Consider the following 23,492-nt stretch of genomic DNA (forward strand, 5'->3'; position numbering starts at 1 on the left):
ATGACTGCCACTCCAATTTGTGTATCATATCCATGGCACTCTCTCCCGTATTTTATGATAATACAAAATGGGCTACCCTTCATTGAACTTTTTTAATGACCTCCATCAATACTATCTGACGTGGATCCCACACTGCACAGCAGTAAGCTGCACTCGAATCTAAGCCGCACCTGAAAAATGAGACACAAAATCAAGGGGGGGGGAAAAAAAAAAATCCCGAATCTAAGCCGCACGTGAAATTTGAGACTCTAAATTCAAGGGGAGAGAAAAGTTCTACGCCGCACCTCCAAATCGAAACAAAGCTGGTCCATTGTAATATGAGACACAATTTAGGTCGAATGGATGACGATACAGCTACAGTAGTTTGGTTCGAGTCGTAAGCTTAGCAGTTAAACTTTACCAGGTAGCCATTGCTATGTGTCAGGCGCTCCGCCCGTATTTATATGGGTACCCTTCCTTTTTCACGTGCTTCGTCTAGCTTGAATCAATTGCTTATTTTGCTTTGATCTGATAAGTGCTGTTTTCTTTGTTATAGGTGTTTACGTCACTCTAAGCTGAAAATGCATTACTGTACTGTGTCAGGCATTGTTTGTCGCATTCTGATAGTGCGTGTTTACGGCCTGTCACCACTCGCGTCATGGCTTGCTCTTGTGCGTGCTACCGGCGTTTTTTTTTTAAAAAAAAAAAAAAAAAAAAAAAAAAAAAAAAAAAAAAAAAAAAAAAAAAAAAAAAAAAAAAAAAGAGAGAGAGAGAGAGAGAGAGAGAGAGAGAGAGAGAGAGAGAGAGAGAGAGGAATCGTCTCATTAGCAAAACAATGAACAATGGCAAGAGACTGCTATTTGTTGCTACTTACACAGCTGCTTTCTGTGTATCATAGAACATGTTCTGAACGAGAGTTAGGCGAAAATTTTTCTCCGTTTGAAAATCTTTGCGGCCGCTTCTTTAGTACATCAAATTCTGCACAGAAATTAGAGTCATCTTGGATTTCAAAATCTAGTCAGTTGCTGTGCTTCATTTCTGACTGTATCACTATTAGGCATAAGAATAATACGAATATAAACATGACACGATATGTATATTCTTCCGCGTTTGCTGTTGTCTCACTCTAATTTTGTAGTTTATTAGGCAGACAGGATATAAATGAAATAGCAGCAAACACGAAAGAATACATGGCAAAATGTTTATATTCATATTATTCTTTGTGATTCATACTTCATCAGGTTCCTATTAGCAACCATCTCTTCTCACAGGTAGGAAAAAATTCAGAACGTAAGTTGGCCATATTGACAAACATCCGTAACAGTCTTGCCAGTCGGATTTTTGTAGTACATTGAAATTCTGCTACATTCGAAGATGAACAATACGGAATTTGTATTTACTTCATTGGATAATGTATGAAAATGCAATGGTCAAAACTCGGGGCGGAGAAAAAAAGATCGTCTTCCACCTTTTTTTTTTTAAATTTATTTACTGACGCAGAGGTTTTGGTGCCAGTACTTATCTTTGTGCCTACAAAGCATGCCTGTGTAGCACTACATATATTCGACGGCAGAAGTTAGTTGTGGCGGCACCTACCAACATTTTTCAGAACTTCCGCTTGCTTTGCACTCGATTCTAAGCCGCAGATGGTTTTTTGGATTACACAAACCGGAAAAAAAGAGCGGCTTAGATTCGAGTAAATACGGTATAGCCGTTAATTTTGTGGTGATTGATTGTGTAAGAGAAATTTAGCAGATTCTTTTTAGTGTTCATGTGGATGACTTCACACTTTTAATAATTTACAGGCAGTTACCATTTTTGAACATCTGATGACATTACAAGATCATAAATGGCTGCATCATTGCAAACAGTCTAAGACGGTTGCTCAGTTTATCTCCTAAATCAGTTCTGTATATCAAGAGCAACAGAGGGCCTGTAACACTTCCAGATATTGCTTCTGTTACCTTTCTGATAGAAAATCATGAATCCAGTCATGTGACTGAGACAACACCCACCCAGCATGCAATTGATTAGAAGCTGCTTGTGAGGAATGGTGTCAAAACCCTTTTATAAATCTAAAAATATGGAATCAATTTGATTTCCCCGGTCGATAGCAGTACGTTACTTAGTGAGAATGAAGAGCTAGTTGTGTTTCACAACAACAATATTTCCTGAATCCGTGTTGGCTATTTGTCAATAAATTGTTTTCTTTGACGTAATTCATAATGTTCGAACACAATATATGTTCCAAAATCCTGCAGAATATCGACATTAATGATATGAACCTGTAATTTAATGGATCATTGCTACTACCTTTCTTGAATATTTGTGTGTCTTGCGTAACTTTCCAGTCTCTGGGTAAGGATCTTTCTACAAGTGAGCAGTGACTTAAGAATGGAGCTACTGTATCAGTATACTCCGAGATCTTAAGTGTTAAGTTGCTACATTACGCCGACGTTGCCTACTTCTAAGTTACTCAAGTCTGCAGTTGTTCATGATTCGAATTCTGGAACATTTACTATTTGAATTATAGAATAATCACTTTTGTCTTCTTTCGTGGAGGAATTTCAGAAAACTGTGTACAGTAACTCTGTTTTAGTGGCGCTGCCATCGATAACATCACTACTGTTGTTGCACAGCAAATATATTAATTGCGTCTTGCTGCGGGTGTACTTTACATACGACCAGAATCTCTCAGTGTGTTCTGCCACATTTCGAGAGTGTTTCGTTGTGGGAACTACAAAAATTAACAGCAGGACAGCAATAGTGAAAGAGGCATTTAGTAAGAAAAGGCGAATTTTTTTTTGCAGAAATATGGGTAAAGATATGAGGAAAAGACAAATGAACTGTTTAGTATGGAGTGCCCCTCTGTATGGTGCAGAAACGTGAACAATGAGGAAGAAACACTGAGCGCAGCTGGAGGCTTCGAGGTGTAAAAAATGAAGATGTACTGAGAAGAGTGGGCAAGCAAAGGCAGTAGTGAATATAATAAAAAGAAGGTGCTGAAACTTGGTTGGACATAAACTAGGAAAGAAGGAGAGGCTTAGAAAAACAGTCTTAGAAGGGTGTGAGGAAGGGAAGAGTTTTCAGACCCTGGATGATGTGATGGAAGGATTATAGAAAATGGGGATGCAATGGATCTGCTAACATGGCAAAAAATGTATGAAAATGACGATCATGAATAGTTTTCTGTAGATAAAACAAATTCTTTGTTTCAATAGCTTTCTTATAAACTTTCACGAACAATAAAAAAATTACTTGATGATTTGGTTATACAGAATTGTAAAGAATGACATAAAATCCTTCCGAAAACATCAATAGTGATTTTGTGATGAACTCAGATATAAAATTATCAATTTAAAATACAACACTTTAATACATCAACTAATATGTATTTCATTAGTGACATTCAGAAATTTTTAAATACTTATAGTTTCAAACATCAGGATTAATATTTAAGTATGCAAAACTACCATTGAAAGTTGATAACTCTTCATAAATTAACAGCTTTAATTGTAATTCTCTGGGACACACAGAAGACCCACCACACTGCACCATTATGGTTCATGTTTAGTGCTGATACTAGGCCTGATAGAGTATACAGATGTTTGAAAAGATGCTGCATACTCTTGTGAGACAGTGTTAACAGCATCAGATAAAGTTTGAAAGGGGCATCACAATGAAGCCCCATTTCGCTAGTGCTTCAAATTGTGTACTAACCGAATTTATGGTTACAGGTATGAGATCAGGTAATAGCTGGTACTGATGATGGTACAATACTATGTCATGGACAACCCGAGTTCTCACGTGTTACCTCTCGTGCGACACTATCGTGATGCTATTTTTCGACAGGACAATAATCGACGACATGTGGCACGTGTCTCTTCGACCTATCTGTGTAGAATACATGTGGGAAATTTCACGTGTCAACTCCGTCCCAGTGCCAGTCCCAAATACCAAGGACAAATTACAATAGTTGTGGGTCAGCTTTCTCAGGAGCCAATATGACGACAGCCCACCACCCCTACTCGACATGAGAAGTTTATTTTGTTTCCTCTTCTTCCTTTGTCAAGCAGTGCATATTATTATTGTTTTAACAACATCCATTGCATCTATGTTCTGTGGTGTTACGTTGACAATAAAAATAATCTGGAAATCAAATTTTATGTAAAAATGGAAATGTGTTATGTTAGACTACAAAAAGGAAATGTTGAAAAACCTGAATTGGCAAACCCTTGGTGATAGACGTCCGTAATCCTACGAAAGTCTCCTTACAAAGTTCCGAGAACGGGTATCGAATGAACAATCTAGAGATCTTCTTCGTCTCCCTACGTATTGGCCCATATAGGGACCATGGAGACAAGATTAAACTAATTATGACATGCACAGAGGCAACTGAGCAGTGTGTTCTTCCTGTGTTCCTTATGCAATTGGAACAAGAAGAAACCCTAACATGTGGAAAATGCTACGAAGCCTACATCATGCATTTCACAGTGGTTTGCAGAGAATGTATGTAGGAATGCAAAGGAATTGGGTATTCTGGAAAAGCTTACTATTGAAATTTGGAGGGTACATGTTCCAAGAAGAGTTAAACTTTACTTCATCCCCGTACATATACTCCCAAATAACCACACTACTAAAAACAGAGAAAAATCAAGTGTGTACAGTCCTACAGACAGTAGCAGTTTTGGTGAACCATTTTGAACTGGAAGGGAGGGGATAATAGTAGTAGTATTAGTACTCTGTGTGTGTGTGTGTAACAGTACATGATGATGTGTCCTCTACCACAAGCAGATGGTACGGAACAAATGCATATGTAAATAAGACATTCTTTGGGCAGACTCATGTTTAAAATTTTATCTAATACATTTATTGCAAGTCATACAAACCCAGTTCGTCGACGAGTACCAGTGAGTGCTCTGTAGCATGTGCACAGATAGTCGCAGTTTCGCTCAGCTCAATGTAAAATGTGCTCTCTCCGGCCATTGCATCATCTCTCGCACCTATCCTTGTGAAAATTCTGTCAACCAATGTAAGCTCAAACGAGGCAGCTGGAACGTGGCAGCCCTGGAAAAGCAAAACACAAAAAAACTGGTAAGAATTCTTAATTGAAATGAAGTCGGCTTTGTAATGTTTCTCCTTATATCTCAAACACTATGCTGTGCTGAACAATTTTTAGAAGTTCAACTTTTGCGGATAAAAAAGGAAGAAGAAGAAGAAGAAGAAGAGGGAAAAGGGGGGGGGGGGGGCCAGGGCAGGGCACGACAAGAACAATTTCCTCCTCTTTACACACCATGACACACAACATTTTGTTATTTTGTAACTCAATCCAAATGAGAAAGCACTATACAAAAATTAAACACACTCAAATTTGTGAAGATTGCACAACCCAGGAAAAATGGGCCAAATGAATATGTACAACAGAAATGAGCATGCGAGCAAAGAGGTGGCATAACCCAGCGGTCTGTTAAAGCCATCCATATCACAGTGGAGCACTACAATGTGTGATAGTGCATACTGTAATGTAACAGACTGAGGCTAGCATATTGCTATACAGGATATGTTGGGACTGCTAAGCAACACAATACACTTTAGTTCCATAGCGTATATATTGTATATCATCAAATTTTGTTTTCGACTTACGTTAATTACTATTAATAATATTTAACATAATACATGGAAATTACTTTAGTAGAATCTTTGTTCAGTCTATGTAAAACGATATCTATAATTGTTTGTGATGTAAACAAAGGCCATATTTATAATAATCGGTAGAACTGAAAAAGCAATTCGTATAAAGTGATATGAAATGTCTAAGGAAACTGTCACAATCGAAAACAAGTGAAAGCCCAAATTAACTGTGTCTAACATTAAATGTAATAGTAATTGTTAAGTATAGTTATGAAGTCATTTTTGGAGCAGAACACACGTGAATTTGTTAAAACTAACAATTAAGAACTGTGTGTAATTGTAAGTCACTTAAGACATATAAACTGCCCCTGACAGAGAGAGTTATGCATCCAGAAGGAGAAAAGGAAATGAAATTTCACAGATTGAGGGAATATGTGATATTATTTGAGTGATTATAACATTGAGTTAAATTTACTAAGAACTTGGCAGTACAAGCCCACTTATCAGTAGGATGCTGCACCCCTTCTGGTCTGGATAGGTGCAGTTATAAAGTTGCGAAGGGTGTCATAAAACTGCTGCATCCTCACCACAGGCCAGCTGGCTCCCATCGGATGCTTTAAACGGTGCCTGACATACCAGATACTGGTCCCGGGACAGAGCTGACATCTGATGTCGTCCCACACGTGTACTATCGGGGACAAATCTGGTGATTACGAGAGTCCCTCAATGTCATAGAGACATACAGCACGAAAGGGCAGGCACTGTCCTGTCGAAAAATGGCAGCGCAATACTGTCACACAAGAGGTAACATATGAGGACGCAAAATGCCAGTGATGTACCGCTGTGCCATTAAGAATTCCCACAATCATTACCAACTGTGATGTGAAGCCATACCTGACGGCTCCCCACGCTGTGACGCCAGGAGTAACGTAGCTGTGCCTCTCCAGCACAATGAGAGAATGGAACTTCTCCCTGTCATCGCACACTCGCTGACAGTCGTCATCTGGGGTACACAGAACCAGACTTCATTGCTGAACAAAATTTATTGCCATCCACTGACAATCCATTCTTCCCTGTTACAGCACCACTCTGTGCTGTTAACAACAGCCTAAGCATGGAACAATAATTCTCTATCCCACTTGTTTCTTGCCTGATCAACACGTTAATCTTCCCTACTGGCGGTCAGCAATGAATTACTGGAATCTTTACAAGTACGGCTGCTCTCTCGTCCCCATGTGGTCTGACATCAGATCACTGTCACATCTAAAAATGTGGGTGCTGCACAGTTTGAACTGCTGGCCAAATAGAAACCAACAATGCAGCCAATTTCCTGGCTGTTGTTGATAATGTTGTGTCATACAAGTATCTGGTATCAACATTCTCTTCACAGGAATCACTTGAAATGTGATGCTGTTCTCTACCAGGTCTGATAACAATAACACAAATGAAGAAAGCTAATGCATTCTGGTGTACATTCTTTCTGTCTCAGAGAATTGCAGCTCTAATCATTTACATACCCACCAATGACGTGCACATGTATAAAGTGACATTGCCAGCTGTTCACACCTTTTGAATGCTTCCCTTTTTCTCATCAGGCAGTGTAAGTTCAGGCAGCTGTGTCCAAACAGTAATATATGTAGCAATATGGTAGCAGTTGGAGTGAGCGATATTTTGGAGTGGCTGTAGTGTTTGGAAGTTGTAGTTTTGAAAGCAATATCTTGCCAAAATGCAGTTCAGAAGTTGTTTTATGAATCAACTGCACAAATTAGCTATCAATGAAATCTGACTACTTATTGTGTGAAATATTCTCAAAAGGCAAATCTAGATGCTAGAATAATTCCTACATCATGAACTCAGGCAAATGCAATGACTGGATTTGGAGAATTAGCGACCAATAATAACACCCACTGGATTTGGAGAATAATTAGCCACAAATAAAGACACCCACCAAGTATTAACTGTTGATGTATAATTACCTGTTCTAAAAGATTTGTAATCTGTACTGCAAAAAAGCTTCGTTAAAAACCAGAAGTACATGCGATCAATAACCTAGAAATTTGGATTTTTATTAATTTGTTCTCACATCATTATTAACATGAAGAATTAATATAAAAGTTTTCTGGGTATGGTACCATGTCATATTGTATAAAACTACAGCTGGAGAAAACTCGAATGTTTCGGCCATGGTTGCAGCGACCTTTTGTGGGTCTACTTGTATGCCACTGCAACCGTGGCTGAAACGCTTGTTTTCTCCAACAGTAGTTTTATACAATACGATATGGTACCATACTCAGAAAACTTTTATGTTGACTGACTCAGGCCACAGAAGCCTACACAATTATATTAACAACCTTGTACAAAAACAAATCTTCCCAGTCCTATCTTTCCAGTCTCCCACCACCTCCCAAAGTCCAGCCACAAAGGAGAATTCCCCTCGTAACCCGGTACCATCCAGGACTGTAACAACTGAATTACATTCTCCGCAAGGGTTTCAATTACCTCTCGTCATGCCCTGAAATGAGGAATGTCCTGCACACTATCCTTCCCACCCCTCCTACAGTGGTATTCCACCTTACTCCAAACCTACAAAATATACTCGTCCAGCCTTACACAACCCCTGCTCCCAATCCCTTACCTCATGGCTCATACCCCTGTAATAGACCTAGATGCATGACCTGTCCCAAACTTCCTCCTACCACCACTTACTCCAGTTCGGTCACCAACATCACCTATCCCATCAAAGGCAGGGCTACATGTGAAGCCAGTCATGTGATTTACAAGCTAAGCTGCAACCACTGTGCTGCATTCTATGTAGACAACACGCTGTCTGTCCGCATGAATAGCCACCGACAAATTGTGGCCAAGAAACAAGTTGCTGTTGCTGAATAAGCTGCCAAACATGATATCCCTCATTGCAATGACTGCTTCACAGCCAGTGCCATATGGATCATTACCACCAACACCAGCTTTTATGAATTGCGGACGTGGGAACTTCCTTGCAATACAGCCTAGGTTCCCATAACCCTCCTGGCCAAAACCTTTGTTAATCTCTGTCCTCATCCATCCAGCCCTCTCCCTGTTCCCATTTCAGCACCACACAGCCATCATTTCACTGCTACACCCAGTCTTTTTATTTCTCTCCTTCCTACTACTTCTCTCCCCCCCTCCCCTCCTGTCTCCTGACCTCTATCTAAACTGCTGTTCGCAGTGTGGTTTCAGTTGCCCGAGACTGCAGCCGTGTGTGCGAGTTGCATTTGCGTGAGTGTGTGCGTGCATGTGTGTATGTGTCTATTGCTGACAAAGGCCTTAACAGCTGAAAGCTTTAATTGTGTGAATCTTTTTGTTGTGCGTATCAGCGACTCAGCATCTCCGCTATATTGTGAATAGCAACTCTCCTTCTCTAATATTGTTAATTCCATCCTGGAGTTTCCATTGTTTGATTATACTAACATGAAGAATGTTACAGTACATTATGTTCAGACAGTTTGACTTAAGTCTTCTGAGGGCTGCAACAGTGGTGCACACCCCACCACCCATTAAACACATCATCCCATTGAGTCGGGTGGCACAATCTACTGCTTTTGTACTAACCTGGTTCAGCCTACACCACAGGTGTTGTCACATATCAGATGCCAATTCTGTGGACACACACTGGTAGTCTGACTTGGTGATCAGAATATAAAGTAAGCTATATATGGTAACAACATTTCACTTTTGCTTCTGTAAAGTCTACTTATTCTGAAAACAGATATTGCATCCTCCACAATCTCAATCTTAGTGGGACTAAACAACAAATGATACTGTGATGGTACTTTCTGTTTTCTTGCTGTGATATCATGTATCAATACCATCCCTTCTGGCATATCACAGTTGGCAAAGCAATTTTAAGATTCCGACCAACGCTGACAGCTGTCGTGGAAGATCTGCCAGTCCCAATGGAGCACATCGATTGAGCCACATATCCAGCAACTCTGGACTACAAGTGTACTCTGCTGCTGCAATATAGGATCGTCGGTCGCATTGACTCGGCCCACTCACACTTTGAGCCAGTTTGCTGCGCAGATGCCACCTAGTTGTGTCTGTCTCCAACTCCACAGTTTGTGCCTTTCTACAGAGAGCCTCATACTTGTCCAGACTGAGATAGCTGGACTCTTGTGTCACACTGCATTACTTGTGTCGAGTCTTCGTAAGTTTGGGGAAATACAAATTTTTGTTTGTTGTGTTAACTTGCTTGATAATCATTTCTGCTCCTGTCCAGTTTTCCTACGACGCCAGTTGCCGCACCACTCTGTAGCCTACATCTCTGTATTGCTGTGTATGAAGTAGTACACAAGATCTATCAAGACCTCTGACAGTATAGATCATAAAATTCTGCTACGAAAGCAAAAATGGCACAGCATTAATGGTCTTCCACTCGCACAGAAGGTGTCATATCTTAACAATATACAGGGACATAAAAAATTACGTATTTGCAATAAATGCAAATTCCACCTCAAAATGCAAAATTATATAATAAATGTTACTTTAATGTAAGCTGTATCCAGATGAACTCTATCCCTGTTCCCCAACCACCACCACCACCACCACCACTGATGTCACTGCCGTCAAAACCACCACTGCCACCGCCAGCAGTGATTCTTTTAAGTAGCTTTACAAAGTAATCAGTTTTCAGTGACTGATGTCGTACATAATTACAAGATCTAGCAAAGCATAATTTGGAAAGAATATATACACTAAGTGCCACATAAACTGGTATAGGCATGCATATTCAAATAAAGAGAGATGTAAACAGACTGAATATGGCACTTTGGCTGGCAATGCCTAATAAGACAACAAGTGTCTGGAGCAGTTGTTAGATCGACTACTGCTGCTACAATGGTGTTACAGTTGGCGCGCACGAGTACACCGTGAATGCCAGGAATCTGTTAAGACATCAAACCTCTGACATCGCTGCGGCCGGAAAAAGACCCTGCCAGAATGGGACCAATGACCACTGAAGATAATTGTTCAAAGTGACAGTGCAACCCTTCTGCAAATTGCTGCAGATTTCAATGCTGGGCCATCTACATATGTCAGTGTGCGAACCATTCAACGAAACATCATCGATATGAGCTTTCAGAGCCAAAGCCACTAGTGTCCCCTTGATGACTACAGGACACAAAGATTTACACATCGCCTGGGCCCGTCAACACACACATTGGACTGTTGACCACTGGAAACATGTTGTATGGTCGGATGAGACTCTTTTAAAATTGTATCTAGCAGATGGACATGTATGGGTATGGAGACAACTCATGAATCCATGGACCCCGCATGTGATCAGGGGACTATTCAAGCTGGTGGGGGCTCTGTAATGGCATAGGTTGTGTGCAGTTGGAGTAGTACGAGACCCCCGATATGTCTAGATACGACTCTGACAGGCGACATGTACGTAAGCATCCTGTCTGGTCACCTACAACCATTCATGTCCATTGTGCAGTCCAATGGACTTGGGCAATTCCACCAGGACAATGCGAGACCCCACACATCCAGAATTGCTACAGACTGACTCCAAGAACATTCTCCTGATTTTAAACACTCCCACTGGCCACCAAACAGCCCAGACACAAACATTATTGAGCTATCTAGGATGCCTTGCAACATGCTGTTCAGAAGAGATCTCCACCCCCTTGTACTGTTGCGGATTTATGGACATCCCTGGAGGATTCATGGTGTCAATTTACTCCAGAACTACTTAAGACATTAGTAGAGTCCACACCACTTCATGTTGCGCACTTCTGTGTGCTTGCAGGGCCCTACACATTGTTAGGCAGGTAAAGTAGTTACCTTGGTTCTTCAGTGTATATGGTAAACTTTAATAAAACAAACTGCAGGGACAGATTCTCAAATGGAAATTGAGGAAAAAACTCCTATGAACATGTGTATGGAGATGATCTCTGCCACACTAGAATGACAGTTCCTCTGACCATATGCTGTTTGTTCCTTGTGTGTTGCAGGCTGTGTGATAAACAAATAATACTATAAACAGCAGAATGGTCTGGTATTTGTGTTGGCAACAAGCCAAGATGATATTTGTGTCCGGTCAAGCAGACGGAAATGATCGAGAGGCAGCACGGCTATACAAAAACAAGTGCCCTCACAGGCATGAACCACTTCACACAACATTTTAAGCCCTTTTTCTAGGCATTTGTGTGAGTATGGGTCCTTTCAGACAGACGAGCCTGCAGGGAGCCGGTGGACCGTGCGTACACTAGATACGGAAGACCGGGTTCTACAGGATAGAAGCTCCACATAAGTGGCGAAAGGGTGCGGCAATCCATGAAGCCGTGTGTGAGAGCATGCACTGCAACCTGTGGAGATCACTATGAACATCTGTTCTGATATGGATGTGATACAGTTCTGTAATGTGTTTCAGGAAGATCTGCTGTTGCACGCACACTGACCAGTTCAGGACAGATGTTCGTAGGACCTTTCTTCCTCCATTTCCAGTCAAGAATCTGTCCCTGCAGTTCATCAGTTTTATTAACATTCAACATGTGTGTGTTTATTTTAACTGAATATATTGAAATATATCTAAACCTATACATCAGACCAAAAACAGGTTATAATTCCAATTTGTTTGTCTTACTGGGAGACATTCAATGATACCACACTCAACTACCCATCCCACCCCAAGTGTGAGTGGGTTGTGGGGCAACTTTGAAATCTTCAATAGTACCTCCCATTTTTTATTGCAAATTACGATTCTACAGCAAAATCTACATATGTTTTGTCTGTGGCATTTTCTTTGTTTCTCCACAGGTGCAGCTGTAATCAGAGGAATATAAAGGGGTACACAATCTTAACATACGACATGCTACTCAATGGTTCTTAAATTTACAGTAGCACAGGGGACCCCACCTCCATGCTGCGAGGGTAGGACAGGCCACTATTTCACAACTTCTAATTGGAGACCCAATTCGCAATGTTGTATTTCTCTGGCATATTGAACACGGGACTACTTGATGCGTCACCGTGGCCGTGTAATGAACTACAACGTAGAATAGATAGCAACCCAAAACTTTACAATACTTGCGCAGTGTTTAATGCCCGCACACCTACCTATCATTTGGAGAACATACATGCAAGTGGACAATGAATGTTGCAACCATAGAAGAAAAACCTGAAATGATCCAGATTTTGGAGAATGTAGGAGAATGTAGGAGAAATGTTAGAGGCCGCTGTTGCCTTGTATACCGAGCATTTTTCAGTGAAAGCTCGCTCTCATTCATTCTTTTAAAAGGTTGTGAACACCTTTATGTCTGATGGCAGCATACAGACAGCAGAAGGAAATGAAGCAAATGTGTTACAGGAGAAGCTAATGAAATAGTCATACTAGCAGCAGTGCACCACAACCATCAATAAGCAGCTGGAAATTACACCATGATTGCGATAGGTAGGTGTGGAATTATAACCTGGAAAAATAATTAGTTCAAGTGACAAAGTTGGCTTATCTTTTGCTTAAAAGTTACTATTGTGGATCTTTATGGGTTGTGGTAGGTGGATATCAGCTGTCTACAAATTATTATTACTGCTTACTGACATTTTTATGGTAGAAGGTGAATGGGTATGTGTTTCCACTTTTCAGTGCTTTGGGTGTTCACAGTAACTTACACTAAACTTTATGGTTGTCTTTCATGCGTATACTGAATGACAATGATTGAAGGTTACTTGACGTATGCCTGCACAATGTTAAATATAGACCCCTACTTCTAGAGTGTGATTCGAGTTCCGTTAAAAAATCCAATTCACATTAAAGATGCAGTTCAGGTTCAAGTAAAACCAGAAGTGACTATTTGACATATGTCGATTACATTTTCCTAATAATTAAGTCTATACCACATTCTGAAAATCACAGTTTCGAAGTTTGTGCGCAATATGTTAAATATCTTTTAAAATGCTCTCAGTACTAATTTAAAATCTAATATTTTCATTCTTGCATCTCAAATACCTGTCCCACAAAATTTTAACTTTTCCTAAACTGAATTTTGAAGCTGTGCAAATGCACTAAAAGATACTGTAATATTTTTTTTATTAAACGCAAAATTCAATCTGAAATAATACTGTCATCAGGAATATTGTTACTTCCTTTCTCAGATCCACTGGTAAGTGTTTAGAGAGCAGTGAAGTGTACTAGAATCTGATTATCTGAATTCCCAGCCAGTACTGCATTTATTTTCAGCATTTTTAGAATAAAGTGAGCTGCTGTGAAGCCATAAATCTGTCTGTCATTAATTAGGTGATATTTGCTTCCTTAAATACAAATTTTATCCCTGGATCATATAATAGAAAAACATACTTTCACCACGTGAATTAATCATTGTGCTCATAACCTCATTGGCAAAAACTTAACAGACCGAAATTGCACATCCTGCTACTGGTAGCATAATAAACCACACTCTGAACAACGTGTTTTGGAGCGATCATTAGTGCAGTGTATCACTGAAACTACACATTTTCATAATACTCGCATATAAGTATGAAAAACATCAGTTATGGCCTGTTAGTTTCTAAGGTGGTGGTCCCTTCTGACACTAATTGCTGGTGAGAGAAGGAAAGTGGCATCACCAGTGGCGTAGCGTGAGGGGAGACTTTGAGACTTAGTCTCTCCTGTATTCGTGCTTAAAAAAGATGCAATAGTAATTCATAACAAAAATATATGCAACTTCCTAATAAGAGCTCTAAATGTGTGAAGACATCAGTTTTGTAGCCCACGCCACACCCTGAGTATTGGTGTGTCTGCCTGCTTGAGACTCGACTGCTCTCAGTCTCTGCCTCCCTTGCCTTACCTGGCTGTGGGCGCTTGCGCGTTAGTGGCATTATCGGCCTCTCTCCACTTCCCCTCGACCATGAAGGCCGGTGCGCTGCACTTGCTAGCAGGTATCGAGACTATGCTAGCTTTTAACAAGGAAGTGAACAGTCGCGCGGTTTGTGTTCGTAGTCATTTTTGTGTGATTTTAGTGCATATTTTCGTTGTGTCGCCAGCAACTGAACACCTTATAGAATTTTTATTAAAAATGCCTTTTTCTACATTAACGTACGAAAAAAGTGCGAATTGAAGGACAAACGACCTACTCCTATACTCAGTGTAGTTTTAAGTGAAGCCAAACAAAAACGCACGTTTCAGACAACCTGGTACGAAAAGTATACTTGGCTGACTGTGAATGCAGTTAATAACAGATTATATTCTTGTGTATGTCTTCTGTTTGGTGATGGAAAGGAATGGTGCAATGAGGGCATTTGTACAATAAAGAACTTTGACAGGAAAGCACAAAAGCACCAGATATCAAAACGTCACCTGCAGAACAAAGATTCATTTCAGTTATTGGGCAAAAGTGGAATTGAGCATGCCCTTTCTGAAGCTGCTTGTCTGACAGCAATAAAGTACAATGAACAAGTTGCAGCCAACAGGAGAGTATTGCCTTGTCTTATTCAGGCAATTATATTGCTTTGTAAACAAGATCTAGCCTTTCGCGGCCATCGCGACGACGAATTCTACAGCAACAAAGGTAACTATCTGGAATTGTTGGATTTACTAGCTCAAGGATAGCAGTTAATCCGAGACCATCTGTCATAATCTTCAACCTTTAAAGAAACTTCTCCAGATGTACAGAATGATGTAACAGAAATGATAACTCTGGCAGTTAATGAGAAAACAAAATCTGAAATTCAGAACTGCAATTTCATTTCTATTCAGGCTGATGAAACATTAGACATGTCATGCAAGAGTCAAATGAGTAAAATATTCAGATACAGTATTGTAGACAAAATTGAGGAAAGATTCATTGGATTTTATGATGTTTCTGGAGGTAAAACTGCTAAAAGTTTGTCAAACATTATTCATGCAGTATTGAAAGAATGGAAGGTGGAAGGAAAAGTGGTTAGTCAAACATATGATGGCAGGCAGAGAAAGAGGACTACAACAAATGGTGAAGTAGTTCTTCGCTGTTTATTTATTCATTGTTCCGCACACAAACTGAATTTGGTGCTGTTACATGCCTCCAAAATCATACGACAAGCACACATGTTTGTAAGTGATCTTACTGCATTCCATTCGTTTATCAGCAAATCATCAAAACGAACTGTATTGCTAACTGAAACAGGATATAAACCACCACATGGAAGCAACACTTGCTGGAACTTTCAACAATACCTACTCAGAGCTATATAGTGGTTTTAATTATGTAACTGCTGATACAGAAATACAGTAGAAGAAGAATGGGTAGCTTTGAGGGATGAAGTAGCGAAGGCAGCAGAGGATCAAGTAGGTAAAAAGACGAGGGCTAGTAGAAATCCTTGGGTAACAGAAGAAATATTGAATTTAATTGATGAAAGGAGAAAATATAAAAATGCAGTAAATGAAGCAGGCAAAAAGGAATACAAACGTCTCAAAAATGAGATCGACAGGAAGTGCAAAATGGCTAAGCAGGGATGGCTAGAGGACAAATGTAAGGATGTAGAGGCTTGTCTCACTAGGGGTAAGATAGATACTGCCTACAGGAAAATTAAAGACACCTTTGGAGAGAAGAGAACCACTTGTATGAATATCAAGAGCTCAGGTGAAAACCCAGTTCTAAGCAAAGAAGGGAAAGCAGAAAGGTGGAAGGAGTATATAGAGGGTCTATACAAGGGCGATGTACTTGAGGACAATATTATGGAAATGGAAGAGGATGTAGCTGAAGATGAAATGGGAGATATGATACTGTGTGAAGAATTTGACAGAGCACTGAAAGACCTGAGTCGAAACAAGGCCCCGGGAGTAGACAACATTCCATTGGAACTACTGACGGCCTTGGGAGAGCCAGTCCTGAGAAAACTCTACCATCTCGTGAGCAAGATGTATGAGACAGTCGAAATGCCCTCAGACTTCAAGAAGAATATAATAATTCCAATCTCAAAAAAAGCAGGTGTTGACAGATGTGAAAATTACCGAACTATCAGTTTAATAAGTCACAGCTACAAAATACTAACACAAATTCTTTACAGACAAATGGAAAAACTAGTAGAAGCCAACCTCGGGGAGGATCAGTTTGGATTCCGTAGAAACACTGGAACACGTGAGGCAATACTGACCTTACGACTTATCTTTGAAGAAAGATTAAGGAAAGGCAAACCTACGTTTCTAGCATTTGTAGACTTAGAGAAAGCTTTTGACAATGTTGACTGGAATACTCTCTTTCAAATTCTAAAGGTGGCAGGGGTAAAATACAGGGAGCGAAAGGCTATTTACAATTTGTACAGAAACCAGATGGCAGTTATAAGAGTCGAGGGACATGAAAGGGAAACAGTGGTTGGGAAGGGAGTAAGACAGGGTTGTAGCCTCTCCCCGATGTTGTTCAATCTGTATATTGAGCAAGCAGTAAAGGAAACAAAAGAAAAATTCGGAGTAGGTATTAAAATTCACGGAGAAGAAATAAAAACTTTGAGGTTTGCCGATGACATTGTAATTCTGTCAGAGACAGCAAAGGACTTCGAAGAGCAGTTGAATGGAATGGACAGTGTCTTGAAAGGAGGATATAAGATGATCATCATCAGAAGCAAAACAAGGATAATGGAATGTAGTCTAATTAACTCGGGTGATGCTGAGGGAATTAGATTAGGAAATGAGGCACTTAAAGTAGTAAAGGAGTTTTGCTATTTGGGGAGCAAAATAACTGATGATGGTCGAAGTAGAGAGGATATAAAATGTAGACTGGCAATGACAAGGAAAGCGTTTCTGAAGAAGAGTAATTTGTTAACATCGAGTATAGATTTAAGTGTCAAGAAGTCATTTCTGAAAGTATTTGTATGGAGTGTAGCCATGTATGGAAGTGAAACATGGACGACAAATAGTTTGGACAAGAAGAGAATAGAAGCTTTCGAAATGTAGTGCTACAGAAGAATGCTGAAGATTAGATGGATAGATCACATAACTAATGAGGAAGTATTGAATAGGATTGGGGAGAAGAGAAGTTTGTGGCACAACTTGACCAGAAGAAGGGATCGGTTGGTAGGACATGTTCTGAGGCATCAAGGGATCACCAATTTAGTATAGGAGGGCAGCGTGGAGGGTAAAAATCGTAGAGGGAGACCAAGAAATGAATACACTAAGCAGATTCAGAAGGATGTAGGTTGCAGTAGGTACTGGGAGATGAAAAAGCTTGCACAGGATAGAGTAGCATGGAGAGCTGCATCAAACCAGTCTCAGGGCTGAAGACCACAACAACAACAACAGACTCTCAGAGGGACCCAGAATATTTGAACTGTACTGTGGAAATGAAACGTCGGATGGATGATCCTACGTTTGTCTACTTGTTTTGCTTCAAAAGACATCTCTCAGGGCACTAACTTACGAGATACTGGATTTGCAAATTGTTCAGATGGAAAGACGATTTCAAGACTTTCCCCAAATTCAGTTTGTTGAACTTTTGAACGAAAAATGTTTCCTGAACTATCAAAAAGAATTCCCAATGTTGAAACTGCTTCAGTTATTAGAACAGGACCCTTTTTTCAAACAAGAACAACTTGAAAATTAACTGTGTAACATATACGCTGACGAGAAAAAAAACTTATCTACAAGAATCCTCTTAAAGTAAATTGTCAACAATGATTTATACTCTGTTTATGAAGAAACGATGAAGTTCCTGCATTTGGTTTCCACCCTGCCCACAACTACAGCAAGCAATGAACAAAGCATGAGTACTCTTAAATGAGTGAAGAATTATTTAAGGAATTCAATGTCCAACACCCGGCTGTCGTGTTTGAGCACGTTAGCAATAGAAAAGACACTGCTTGGAAAGCTATCCAGTGATCAGATCTTTGTAGACAGAGTTATAGACTTATTTGTGGAAAGAAAAGACAGGCACATTGCATTGTGTACAAGAAAATATAATTGCTTCTTCTCTTGCTGCTGGAGTTCTACAAATTTGTCATTGTTTCTTGAACAAGTTAGTTGTTATTATTATTGGTGGTGGTAGTGGTGGTGGTGGTGGTGGTGGTGGTGGTGGTGGTAGTAGTAGTAGTAGTAGTAGCAGTGGTTGTTGTTTTATTTGATGCATTTTGTTTCATTTGTTTAAATTATTGTTTATTGTACTATTTTGTCTCCCTATAATAACTGTAGAGTCTCCCCAACCTTTACAACCATGCTACGCCACTGGGCATAGCAAAGTTCAAGTGTTTTAAACTTTAGTGACATGGTGATTTCGCCACATCTTGTATATTCGTGAAACTTGTCTGGTAATTCTGGTAACCAAGGACAGCGCGTACAGCACTCACTATGTTCATTTCGAAACAGATACAGCTCATTTACATGCAGCTTGTAAGAGCAAAAGCCGCACTGCAGCACTCATCTCCAAGCACAGAGGCGGCGTCGTATCCGTCCCATACTTGTAAGTTAAAATGTAACCTACTTCGTATGTAAAATATATTCTAACCTAACCTCCTCGATCCCATCAAAAACTGACAAATAAGATTGGATGCAATCTGACCATGATGTTATCATGTGATCTCTGGCGATGGCCTCTGATGACAGTTGTCAGAGCCACTCTGACTGCAGCCTAGCAACCGTCTGGGCGATCTACATGTATCGTTTCTTTTCGGCACATAGCTGAATAAATCTTGTTTCAGAAAATATATTATGGTCTGTCATATATTAAAAACAATTAATTTTTAAAAAAGCAATGTTTTCTGTTCCTAGATACCTCATTTATATCAAATAATTTAGAATTGTCACTGATATTGTTTCTATTATACATAGTTATTATCAAACATACATAAAACAAGTTTCCACTTTTTGGTTGTTGGAAGTAATCTCGAGGAAAGCATGTCCAGGTTTCGAAAATCTTTCCAATAGAAATTTCCGAAGAAGGTATTAGAATATTTAATCACTGGCATAACTGACATATCACGTGGAATGAACGACTAACTACTGTTTCAAACGTGAAGACAGCAGTCTAACATAAATACAAAATAAATTTCACATATTTTTATGGCCAGGAGTTGAAGTTTAGCGTTCACAATAAAACTGGCGAATTGTTGAAGACAAGGTCCAAGGTCCACACCAAAACTGCATAAGGAATAAAAATATTTTTTTCAGTCCGTTACCAGCCAAGCAAAGCAGTACTGACACGGTTAGCCCAAAACATCATCTTCACTTTTACTCTCTGATTCAGCCAAATCAGAATCATGAAGATTAATTGTGAAAGGTTCCATCGCGGAGTCTGTTTGTTTCCTTTTTAAAATCTTCTTTCTGGAGTTTTTCTGAATGTCTGGTGCAGTTTACCCATCCAGAGAGAGTTTTGTTGTTCACTGCTTCACGTGTGAGTTTCTCAACATCAGCAATCCGGAAGGTGCTATTTCTTTCTACGATATGGGCTTTAACTTGAGCAACCATACCAGCTCAATAATATTGTAGTGGCAATGATATGGTGATGACGTGGTTACTCCATGACCAGACTGTTTTGCAAGTTCATATACACTCCTGCAAATTGAAATAAGAACACCGTGAATTCATTGTCCCAGGAAGGGGAAACTTTATTGACACATTCCTGGGGTCAGATACATCACATGATCACACTGACAGAACCACAGGCACATAGACACAGGCAACAGAGCATGCACAATGTCGGCACTAGTACAGTGTATATCCACCTTTCGCAGCAATGCAGGCTGCTATTCTCCCATGGAGACGATCGTAGAGATGCTGGATGTAGTCCTGTGGAACGGCTTGCCATGCCATTTCCACCTGGCACCTCAGTTGGACCAGCATTCGTGCTGGACGTGCAGACCACGTGAGACGACGCTTCATCCAGTCCCAAACATGCTCAATGGGGGACAGATCCGGAGATCTTGCTGGCCAGGGTAGTTGACTTACACCTTCTAGAGCACGTTGGGTGGCACGGGATACATGCGGACGTGCATTGTCCTGTTGGAACAGGAAGTTCCCTTGCCGGTCTAGGAATGGTAGAACGATGGGTTCGATGACGGTTTGGATGTACCGTGCACTATTCAGTGTCCCCTCGACGATCACCAGTGGTGTACGGCCAGTGTAGGAGATCGCTCCCCACACCATGATGCCGGGTGTTGGCCCTGTGGGCCTCGGTCGTATGCAGTCCTGATTGTGGCGCTCACCTGCACGGCGCCAAACACGCATACGACCATCATTGGCACCAAGGCAGAAGCGACTCTCATCGCTGAAGACGACACGTCTCCATTCGTCCCTCCATTCACGCCTGTCGCGACACCACTGGAGGCGGGCTGCACGATGTTGGGGAGTGAGCGGAAGACGGCCAAACAGTGTGCGGGACCGTAGCCCAGCTTCATGGAGACGGTTGCGAATGGTCCTCGCCGATACCCCAGGAGCAACAGTGTCCCTAATTTGCTGGGAAGTGGCGGTGCGGTCCCCTACTGCACTGCGTAGGATCCTACGGTCTTGGCGTGCATCCGTGCGTCGCTGCGGTCCGGTCCCAGGTCGACGGGCACGTGCACCTTCCGCCGACCACTGGCGACAACATCGATGTACTGTGGAGACCTCACGCCCCACGTGTTGAGCAATTCGGCGGTACGTCCACCCGGCCTCCCGCATGCCCACTATACGCCCTCGCTCAAAGTCCGTCAACTGCACATACGGTTCACGTCCACGCTGTCGCGGCATGCTACCAGTGTTAAAGACTGCGATGGAGCTCCGTATGCCACGGCAAACTGGCTGACACTGACGGCGACGGTGCACAAATGCTACGGCGACGGTGCACAAATGCTGCGCAGCTAGCGCCATTCGACGGCCAACACCGCGGTTCCTGGTGTGTCCGCTGTGCCGTGCGTGTGATCATTGCTTCTACAGCCCTCTCGAAGTGTCCGGAGCAAGTATGGTGGGTCTGACACACCGGTGTCAATGTGTTCTTCTTTCCATTTCCAGGAGTGTATATTGTTAAGTGCGATAAGTAACTGTCCTGGTCTGTGACGCAGTGTGAGGAATAGGTGACAACCATGAAATATTTCATCCTTTCTGGTATTCGAAGCAGGAGTCTTATTCACTGCACAGAGTGCACACTCGCATTGCGAATGACAATAACAGAATTCCCTGCCATGTACTGAAGTAGCTGTTGTACAACCGCTGCTTGAAGACTATAAGGTATCCCCCTTTGCCTACAGGAACCTTCAAGCCTCCAAAATCCTCACTTGTCTACCATTACATTGGTCTTCAATGGTCATGATGCATGTACATTTCATCAAGATAATAAATATGTGACTTTCCAGCTTGTTTTATTTCATGCATTGATCTCAAGAACACTGTTCTTGCTGCTACAATGCCACTTCTCTCAAAGAGTATCTTTCCTTCTTCATTGGTTCTTCTGTATTTAAATCCCATTTTCCTTAATATTCTGAGCATGGTAGATTTGCTGTCGTTGAAACTGTCAGTTCCTTTCACGCATGAACATAGGCATAGGATATTCAACTGTCAAATTTCCCACCGTAACACATTCTTGCTGAAATCATTGAGCTCACTTTCTTCTGATTTCGGCGCTTATTGGGCAATATAAAAATAGGTGATCCATTCTCTTCAGCTCTGCTGGCTTCATTGGCGATCCATTAACAGTTCTCAACCTGATACAGCACACCACCACTGTTCATTCTTGGTAACTGGCAACACCAGGAGATGCTTTCTGATAAGACACGGATGCCACTTCAGACTCCCATCTAAGGAAACGATACATGCTAAACACTATCTCTCTTGTCTACCTGTGTAATACTGGGTGTGATTTGCTTTTGCCACCTATATTGATCATACTGCCTTGAAATAACTTTTGAAAGAACGCCATGCCAAACGCTAAAACAAGTTGTATACTCGCTCCACACAGTATGAAATTAACTCAAGGGCATGCTACGGCTAACGCAATGATATTGGTTAGCACGTCAAGTGATGTATCCGTGCTTCTTAAAGCACTGGACTATACAGTGCTCTAGTGTTTCTGGGCTAGAGGTGAGCCAAATGGTTATTTTGGAATAATATTCCAGATGGGATTACAGTTAAATAACAAAGTAGGTGGAATCCATCAGTTTAGTTTTGAGTATAATTATAACTGTGAGTAGCGCAAAGTGGCAGGCTCATCGTATGGATCGTGCCATAACTTTAGCTAATTAACTGTCTGGTACATTTCAGTTGATGTCTGGACAGTTACTGGCGTTCCATATTACATGTACATACATTATTGGTCACTATTAGAAATATTATCCTCGTAGCTGCAACAGAAAGTACGCAGAACTTCGCCACAGCACTGTTTAAGTGGAATGTTAAAAATGTGCTGTTTTAAGTATGAACTAATATGTAAGCTGAATACTGTAGGTAAAATTCGAAGCTTAATTTCTTGTGCTGTTCACTTCATAGAATAAGTGTACGGGCTTGTAATACAACACAAAAATATACGTAATGTGACAGATTCATTTACTATTGTACGAGATAGTCCATTTGACCCCCCCAATGAACCATGGACCTTGCCGTTGGTGGGGAGGCTTGCGTGCCTCAGCGATACAGATAGCCGTACCGTAGGTGCAACCACAATGGAGGGGTATCTGTTGAGAGGCCAGACAAACGTGTGGTTCCTGAAGAGGGGCAGCAGCCTTTTCAGTAGTTGCAAGGGCAACAGTCTGGATGATTGACTGATCTGGCCTTGTAACAATAACCAAAACGACCTTGCTGTGCTGGTACTGCGAACGGCTGAAAGCAAGGGGAAACTACAGCCGTAATTTTTCCCGAGGGCATGCAGCTTTACTGTATGATTACATGATGATGGCGTCCTCTTGGGTAAAATATTCCGGAGGTAAAATAGTCCCCTATTCGGATCTCCGGGCGGGGACTACTCAAGAGG

At 41.1% G+C, this 23,492-nt stretch overlaps 1 protein-coding gene across 1 annotated transcript in view; it reads right to left on the reverse strand.

The window, feature by feature from the left end:
• LOC124802784 (DNA mismatch repair protein Msh6) overlaps positions 1-23,492 on the reverse strand; it is a 307,253-nt gene that overhangs the window by 18,167 nt on the left and 265,594 nt on the right. The window contains exon 25 of the mRNA XM_047263784.1: positions 4,869-5,046. Within this exon, the coding sequence (XP_047119740.1) occupies positions 4,869-5,046 (178 nt within the window). The remainder of the gene's footprint in view (positions 1-4,868; positions 5,047-23,492) is intronic.

Source organism: Schistocerca piceifrons, chromosome 6, assembly GCF_021461385.2.
Source record: "Schistocerca piceifrons isolate TAMUIC-IGC-003096 chromosome 6, iqSchPice1.1, whole genome shotgun sequence".
Classification (NCBI taxonomy): Eukaryota; Metazoa; Arthropoda; class Insecta; order Orthoptera; family Acrididae; genus Schistocerca; species Schistocerca piceifrons.